Source organism: Stomoxys calcitrans, chromosome 2 (genome assembly GCF_963082655.1).
Source record: "Stomoxys calcitrans chromosome 2, idStoCalc2.1, whole genome shotgun sequence".
NCBI lineage: Eukaryota > Metazoa > Arthropoda > Insecta > Diptera > Muscidae > Stomoxys > Stomoxys calcitrans.
The window spans coordinates 220539568-220548712 of NC_081553.1; the positions used below are offsets into that span (position 1 = coordinate 220539568).

General features: G+C 36.9%; 2 protein-coding genes across 4 annotated transcripts in view; one reads left to right on the forward strand and one right to left on the reverse strand.

The window, feature by feature from the left end:
- The window catches only part of LOC106096383 (zinc finger and SCAN domain-containing protein 22), a 69257-nt gene extending 66553 nt beyond the window's left edge, over positions 1-2704 (reverse strand). For 2 of the 3 annotated variants that reach the window (XM_013264104.2, XM_013264105.2), the window contains exon 1: positions 2435-2703. The gene's annotated coding sequence lies outside the window, so the exon portion shown is untranslated. Of the gene's footprint in view, positions 1-2434 lie in introns of all 3 variants that reach the window. The other variant, XM_059362600.1, reaches the window with a different exon arrangement.
- An 837-nt stretch (positions 2705-3541) lies between these two features.
- LOC106096345 (uridine 5'-monophosphate synthase) lies at positions 3542-5719 on the forward strand. The gene is made up of 3 exons (XM_013264046.2): positions 3542-3875; positions 4008-4515; positions 4579-5719. The coding sequence occupies exons 1-3, from the start codon at positions 3723-3725 to the stop codon at positions 5388-5390; spliced, it is 1473 nt and encodes a 490-aa protein (XP_013119500.1). The 5' UTR covers positions 3542-3722; the 3' UTR covers positions 5391-5719.
- The last annotated feature ends 3426 nt before the right edge of the window (positions 5720-9145 follow it).

Sequence of the window (9145 nt, forward strand, 5' to 3'; positions counted from 1 at the left end):
TATGCCTTTGGCAGAGGACTTGACAGTTCCACGTTTTGCGCTGTGAATAAGGACGACCCACTAGAATTACGGGTAATTGCCCGGCATTGGATAACTATGAGCTCCGATCTGTGTGGTGTTCATTCTTACCACAAGAAGCTTAGCTGGGAGTTACCGGGCGCGTACACAGGTTGCGGATAGTGCAATGCTCCTTATGGAGATGCTGCAATAAGGCCGGCCGCTCCGATTCTTGCTTAAGTACTAAGAAGCTCTCTGCGAGCTTCTATGCCTAGGAAGCTCTATGCGACAAGGTGGATTATTGGCGCCTTTAAATAACCAACGACCATCATGTCCCCGCGCGATTGTCCCAATGAACTGGAAAGAGCTTGCTCACCTATAGGAACTTGACGGGGATCGCTACCTTCACATGCAAATGGGAATAAAACAACATCAACTGTTAATTGCGTCCAGTTATTCAACCGTAAATTCATTGAGCATCCTAAGAGTGACAAGACAAGGAGAAGAGCCAATCCTCGATGAACAACCATAACCACAATTCACCGTGGACGAAGTTACAAATGTCACTTGCAGTAGTAGTCCAAACTGCCCAGACGGAATCTCTACACTGGTGATGAAGAACTTGTATAACACGACGAATGCTTTGCACGCCATCACCCTGGTCTATGTCAGGCTAGGCCATGCGATAGGACTTTCTTGGGGCTTCGATACGCTTATTTCACACTTTTTGAGGACATTGCTAACACCGGGCGCACAGCTAACCCCGGGATAGCTGTGCGCACCACAAAGGTTGGAACATTGAGGTGCGATATGTGTGATGTTCAATGCTGTCACGAGAAGATTAGCAGCAAGCTACAGGGCGCGTCCACAGGTTGCGGATTGAGAAATGCTCCATACGGGGTAGCTGCAACGGCTGTCGTGGACAGTCAGTGGTATCGAGCGGAGAGTCTCAGTGAGAGGCCGGGCGGCATCGGCTCTTGCACAAATACTGAGTGCCTATGATGACAAGGCGAGCTAACGGCGCCTTTAAATAACCAATCGCCAATTTGTTCCCGCGTCTAAGAAGTCTAAGCTCTATAGAGTTGAACATTAAGCTCTGTAGAGTTACATTATACGAAATGAATTGCCCAAGGTGGCGTGATATCTCTGGCACTGTTAAGCATCGACGTTTCCTCTCTTCCTCACCCTCCAGGCAACATCGAAAGTGTATCATATGGGGACGATTGCACGATCATGGCTTCGGGCCTCCTTGTTGAGGACCGTTTACTTCGCTGCCCAAAATATGTATATATCCGTCACCAAATCTTCAGGGATACTATTTAATTCATCGTCAGCGTAGATGAAGAAGGATTTGAATGTGATTCCGACAGGATTCCGACCACTAACTATCCCAATCTAATTGATGTCTTATGTTACGGTCTACTCCCAAATGCTAGTGCAATTCGTCAGACGCAAGAGGATATCCCCAAGTCACTTGGGGTGCCGGCATCACACGGGTGTTGCCAAAGAACCAGTTGACCACTAAATATGCAGCGCCGTTGGGGCCTTGCCCGCTGAGCAACACAGTGGTCTGAATCGACCTGCCAGAATGCTGATCTATGAGCTGGGAAGGACTGCATTTTAAGTTCTCGTGTGAAACACCTCGATCAGGAGACTTTATCCCACCCGTGCGTAGACAAAATTACATGCAAAGTAGAATTTTCTGAGCTGTTGCCGCAGCATTCATCCAAATCGCCATCTTGCAGATAGACATCCACAGCCCAAAAACGTTGGCGATTCAGGAGTTCAGCCCAAAAACAGGAAATCTAAATCAAAGCGTAACAAAAAATGTCTCAAGAAATAATGGTTTGGCTTTTTCAAGGAAATCAGTTAAAATATGCAGCATATAAGATGCTATGAAGCTAAATGGGTAAATAGGTTATGGATCCATCCATAGACTTACAGACTTATGACTAACACCGGTATTCACAAAACTTAAAACCGTTTTATAGTAGGTTTATTTGATAGTTCTATTAAGGATATCTGTCAAATAAACGTATTTCAGATCTACATTAAGTTTTGTGAATACCGGTGTATTAGATATGTATATTAACACCTAGATCGTCGTCACTCAACCTCACTACAACGAGGATCGCTAAAATTTGGTTGCCGTATTTGAATTCAATGAAAATACGTATCCAAATTTTTGTTTGGCATACCACTAGACAGAAACCTTTGCTGGCACTCCCGGTTAAAGGCTTTATAACTGCCTTCTTAAAGCGCGCCGATTCACACATTTATAACCATTATAAAATACAAAGCTCCGGAATAAATCCCATGGCAGCTGGTTGTACGTACCGAATTGACTCAGTGTACAACACACTGCTACAACAACAAATCTCCAGCATAACATTTACCATAATTTTCTTGTATTGTTAAATTCAGATTCTTTTTTTACCTGCTCTCTTATCACCATAATACTTCCCAACTCTGTTTCTTAATTCTCGGCACACAACGCACGCATACAATCGCATTTACAACCAGCTATTTGTACTCTTGTTATTATCGAAAATGTCTTATTTCCGCATTTATAAAACACATTTTTCACTATATATAATAATCGCGTTTATAGCGAAATAACTTTAATAGATTTGTTGGAAGCATTTCATAAGATTTTAGTGAGAAAATTATAAAATAATTAAAGTGCAGCACGCGAGATTGTTGATGTTTGACTAGAGAAGAGAGAGAAATAAACTAATTAGCTAATGGTTGGAAAAAAGCGTATTCAAACATAGTGTTGCATCAGGCGGATTACTAAATGAGAACTTACAACGACAAAGGAGAACGACCAACCTCGGCGTAATGTTAAATTGTTTTTTAATTAATATTATATTAAAATAATATATATTATTTTAAAAGGATGGTACACCATCTAGTTTAGTCATCGTTAGATTGGACTCTTATGTTTCATCTAAATAAATTTATCAACATTTGCCAAACATCCTTGTAACACATGCAGGATGCACTTATAAAGGTGTTATCAGACAATATGTTCTAATCCTATGTGTAAAGAATTAAGTTCTTTAATTTGAGTTCTTGACCCAATGAAATAAATTAAATATTGGAAATAAACTTTGTTTTACATCTTATCTTCTTTAAATATATTCTATATATGTATTTTCATCATTGTAACACTGTTCTGTTGCTTATGTGTAGAATATCGGATCAAAGAGAACATCTTTTTAAGATTATAGAAAAATTCACAGCTGTGTTATCAAGCTTTTGACATATAGATTTATTGCAAAATCAGAACAAAAATAAAACATTTTTACTCAGCTGTTCGCATGACCTTACCTTATAAGTACATCCTGCTGCCCGGCTGAATTGAGTTGATAGTTGAGTGTCGGCGGCAAAAATCAACTTGAAACTAAATCCATTTCGACTTTTTTCGGCTTTTTTGACTTCAAAGTCGATTATTCGACTTTTTTAAGAAGCAAAAGTCGACTTCGACTTTTGTACTCAAAAATTCGATTAATCGATTAGTCGAATGTCTACTTTTTGATCCCTACTCTGCCCGGCTGAGTCGACAGTTTAATAACAAAATACGCTGCTTGTGGGGCTATTTCATTCACTTACTGACTTTAACAAGATAAACGGTGGCAATTCGATTAATTAACGAATAATAAGGCGACGCGCAATAACATATATTATTCTGTAATTAGAATTCTTTGAAACTCCGAACTGAAATGTTGGCCAAAACTACTGAAACTATGAAGGCGCTGGCGCTTAAATTATTTGAAATAAATGCCTTTAAATTTGGCGATTTTAAAATGAAAGTCGGCATAAATTCTCCCGTATATTTTGATCTCCGTGTTATTGTCAGCTATCCGGAAGTTATGGTAAGTTATAAGAAGAAACTAAACCTACCTACAGCCAGCATATACCGTCAAGCTACCCACATGTTTTTGTGCATAATATGTAACAATTGTTGTTTTTGGTGTTGTTCTTATGGCTTTGATTTTACGTTTCAGCAAACTGTTTCCAATCTCATACAAGACTACATTAAGGAGAACAATTTGTCAGCCAAGCATGTTTGCGGAGTGCCATATACTGCCCTTCCATTGGCCACCATAGTTTCTGTTCAACAGAACATTCCCATGTTAGTTAGACGCAAAGAGGCCAAATCGTATGGCACCAAGAAATTGATCGAAGGCATTTACAGTGCAGGAGACACGTGTCTTATTATCGAAGATGTTGTAACATCAGGTTCAAGTATTTTAGATACAGTTAAAGATCTAAAACGTGAAGGCATTGTTATCACCGACGCTGTTGTAGTAGTGGATCGTGAGCAAGGGGGTGCCGTAAATGTACTAAAGCACGGGGTACGCATGCATTCATTATTCACGTTGTCATTCTTGATGAATACACTGTTGGAGGCGGGAAAAATTCAACGTGAAACAGTAGAATCAGTGGCCAAGTACATAGCCGATGTACAGATAGACAGCGATGGTAATTTTTTGGGCAATAAGAAAGAAGTTGGTAAGCATTACTAGAAATAATCGTTAATGGAAAACAATTTCTAACAAGATTCTATTTTTTCAGTAAATGATTTCAAACGTTCAAAATTGTCTTACGAGAATCGTGCCAATTTGGCCAAATGTGATTTGTCAAAAACCCTTTTCAATTTGATGGCTGCCAAGAAAACTAATCTTTGTTTGGCTGCCGATACCACCAAGTGCCATGAGGTCTTAGAGGCTGCAGATAAGTGCGGGCCCTACATATGCTTGCTGAAGACCCATATTGATATCTTGGAAGATTTCAATGAACAATTCATTCAAGATCTTCAGGCTTTGGCCAAGAGGCATAATTTCCTTTTAATGGAAGACCGCAAATTTGCCGACATAGGCAATACTGTTTCCCTGCAATATGCCAAGGGTTTGTACAAAATCTCTACCTGGGCTGATTTGGTCACAGCTCATACTCTATCCGGCCGCAGTATTATACAGGGCTTAAAAGCCGGCCTGAGTGATGGCGGTGCTTCGAAAACTCGTGGGGTCTTTTTGTTGGGCGAAATGTCAGCCACTGGCAATTTGATAGATGACAACTATAAGGAGGCATCGGCTAAAATTGCCACCGAAGGCGCTGATGTGGATTTTGTAGCCGGCATGGTTTGTCAAACTTCAAATTGCTTTGCATTTCCCGGCCTAATACAGCTAACGCCAGGTGTTAAAATAGACGAATCCACGGATACCTTGGGACAACAGTACAATACTCCAGAATATGTGGTCAAAGAGAATGCTGCCGATATAGCTGTGGTCGGTCGTGGCATTATGCAGGCAAAGAGTATGGATAAGGCTGCAGCCTTGTATCGTGATCGCCTATGGGCAGCCTATACTGATCGTTTAGCCAAATGAATCAAAAGCACAAAAGAATAACATTTCCAAATTTCCCTTAAAACCGCATTTATTGTGAATTTACAAGTCAAACAAAAATCTGTAACCTTTAAGCTCGTATGTATGTATGTATTGACATACATATGTACATATTTCCATATTATCGAATTTCTGTAATAATCAAACAAAAGACGCACATAACAAAAGAAACATATGATAAGCATCTAGTGCATGCTAGGATTTATATAACAAAAATTTTTTAAATTAAGTGTTATCTGCATACCTTAAACATTCATTTAATGAAATTACTAAAATAAAATAAAAAACATTCGAAACGCATATTAAAGTCATGAGGCGGCGAACCTGTTTTTCTTAGCTGTATGTGGAAATCAGGTATTTTATAAATAATTCTGTAAACCGTGGGATACACACACGCAGGTGTTGTTGTTGTTATTGTCACTTTATTGCAGTCAATTTGAGCTTAATTTATCAAATTGTATTTGTAATAAAATCATTCCCGGCGGCTCCTCTAGCGAGACCAATAAAATCAATTAATTGAAATAAAATATTAGCTGCAATAAATTCAGCCAACATACCTCCACCCAGCTACACAATCTTATCTATATGCTGCGGATATGACTTTCTACATATTGACATGCATATATATGGAAATTATATAAAAAAAACATGAGAAAGTTTTTCTTGATGCACAGAAGATACACATTTGGATGTTGAAAGCAATTATTAAACTTAATTCTTTAAGCTTGCAACAACGGATTATAGCATAATGTTCTGGAATATCAAAAATTTTAATAATTTTAATTTTCCATGATAATTTCAATTCTTCCAATTGAAAATTGTCCGGCTGCAGACGGTAAGGTTCTCTGTATCTTTATCTTTAAAGTTAGACAGGAAATGGGGTTTCTATTTTTCTATGAAAATTTCAATTTTACAATTTTTGTTTGTTTCTCTTTCGAGACGAGGTGGGTGATCGAAGATGCAAATGGAAAAGGAAAGTCAAAGATAGCAACACACACCAACCACTATGGGATTTACTATGAAAATTTCAACTTCAAAATTTCAATTTTCTATGAAAATTTAAATTTTTATGAAAATTTCAATTTTCTATGAAAATTTCAATTTTCTATGAAAATTTCAATTTTCTATGAAAATTTCAATTTTCTATGAAAATTTCAATTTTCTATGAAAATTTCAATTTTCTATGAAAATTTCAATTTTCTATGAAAATTTCAATTTTCTATGAAAATTTCAATTTTCTATGAAAATTTCAATTTTCTATGAAAATTTCAATTTTCTATGAAAATTTCAATTTTCTATGAAAATTTCAATTTTCTATGAAAATTTTAATTTTCTATGAAAATTTCAATTTTCTATGAAAATTTCAATTTTCTATGAAAATTTCAATTTTCTATGAAAATTTCATTTTTCTATGAAAATTTCAATTTTCTATGAAAATTTCATTTTTCTATGAAAATTTCAATTTTCTATGAAAATTTCAATTTTCTATGAAAATTTCAATTTTCTATGAAAATTTCAATTTTCTATGAAAATTTCAATTTTCTATGAAAATTTCAATTTTCTATGAAAATTTCAATTTTCTATGAAAATTTCAATTTTCTATGAAAATTTCAATTTTCTATGAAAATTTCAATTTTCTATGAAAATTTCAATTTTCTATGAAAATTTCAATTTTCTATGAAAATTTCAATTTTCTATGAAAATTTCAATTTTCTATGAAAATTTCATTTTTCTATGAAAATTTCAATTTTCTATGAAAATTTCATTTTTCTATGAAAATTTCAATTTTCTATGAAAATTTCAATTTTCTATGAAAATTTCAATTTTCTATGAAAATTTCAATTTTCTATGAAAATTTCAATTTTCTATGAAAATTTCAATTTTCTATGAAAATTTCAATTTTCTATGAAAATTTCAGAAGATAACAACAAAGAGAATGCAAACAAAAATCTGGCATCTTAATATTGTCAAACCTGGCCGGCTTTTAACAGTTGCTCGCATGAGACCATCTTATTAAATCCACCTTGGGTTTCAAGCGTCAAAGTTAAAAATTGTAAACTTTTCCTCGATGCTTTTGTGGAATTTATGTGCAGAGTTGCATTTTTGCAACGCGACACACAAAACCAAAGCTCAACGCGCTCATTCTGTTTTGGCCTTAAGAACAGCCTTTACTCTCTTTTGCTTTCTATTTGAATTGAACAGCTTAATTTCATAAAACAGCTGTTCGATGCTGCAAATTTCTGCTGGGAAAAAACCTACAGTAGAAATTTGCAAGCTCTCAATTACAAAACACTCAAAATTGTGCTCTCTCTCTCACGCATTCTCCCGCTCTCTTCTGTTGGCAAATCACGTACGGGAACGACTTCCAGTAACAATTTGTGCACATTTGTACAAGTTTTTGAGTAAGCGAAGACACAGTGTACGATGCAATATTCCTACATTGGAAACTTACCTTATGGAAATCGACAATTGTTTAGAGTTACAGTTAGGCAAGTGTGTTTTGTTGTAATAGTTGGATGTTTTCATTTTGGAGAAATACAATATATGAAGTAGAGTTTTTTCTTTCTTGCTGCGCTACAAAAGGAAAATACTCTTAAACCCCGTTTACGCTGTTCATTAAATTTGAATTTAAGGCTTTCTTCGGCTGATTTTATAAAGGGAAAACAGATGATCGAGTCTTTAAATCCGGATTTAAAGAGCAGTGTAAACGGGCATAGTTTTAGCCTAGAAGACATACCTTTTTGACAAATCCTACCGATGAGTTTCGAGTGGTGGAGCCAAACGAAATCGCGATCCAGGAAATCAGCTATTACAATGAAAACACATTTTCTCTGCTTATTTTTATAGGGTTTTTGTTTTTCTATTTATAATTGAAACAGAGAATCCCTCGGTCTGCAGCCGGACAATGTCCGATTGTATGAATTTAAATTTTCCATGAAAATTTAAATTTTTATTGAAGTGGAACATAATGATAGTGAAGTAGAACATAATGATAGTGAAGAAGTAGAACATAATGATAGTGAAGTAGAACATAATGATAGTGAAGAGGTAGAACATAATGATAGTGAAGTAGAACATAGAACGTGTTAGCGATGAGTCTGAGTTGAGTGGGTCCGGCTGGGTAGTTAAACAGGTGACGTCTATCGTGCGGTCCCTGGTTACAATCGGGACGTACATCGCACGTCGGCATCAATCCTTGCTCTGTAGGAGTTAAGGCGGCTGCATCTAGCTACCATGTTGTCTAGACATGCTTGATATGCCGCTTGATCTGGACGTTTTCTCTTTTAGCTCTGAATTTCACCCTTAGGTCATGTAGATCTACCTTAAGCCTTCTGGGCGGTGGATATCTATCCACAAAATGATGATTTGGATGGTCTCTGCGATAACAGCCCAAAAGGTATTGCTTAGAACTGGTAGGATCTTTGTCTCCTGATGGAGGTGGTCCACATGAGAACTGAGGAGACAGCCCGTCTCAGTTCGGAGGGCAGCATTCTGACAGATCTGAATATTATTCCAATGTGTGTCACAAAGCTGACGAGACCACACTGGCGCTGCATAACTTACCACAGACCGGCCAATTGCTTTGTACTTCTTTGCCTGCACCCCAAGTACTGCCAGCAAGTGCCTTGAGGACTTTGTTTCTACTTTTGACTTTATCGCAAATTGCTGTGGCATGTGGGGAGCATGTGTAAGAGCTGTCAAATGTGACGCCAAGTATTTTGGGACACTTGGTGGTC

Coding starts and splice junctions, on each gene's coding strand:
- LOC106096345 (XM_013264046.2), top strand. CDS start 3,723: ATGTTGGCCAAAACTACTGAAACTATGAAGGCGCTGGCGCTTAAATTA. Junction 3,876..4,007: donor TCAGCTATCCGGAAGTTATG/GTAAGTTATAAG, acceptor TTTACGTTTCAG/CAAACTGTTTCCAATCTCAT. Junction 4,516..4,578: donor GGGCAATAAGAAAGAAGTTG/GTAAGCATTACT, acceptor CTATTTTTTCAG/TAAATGATTTCAAACGTTCA.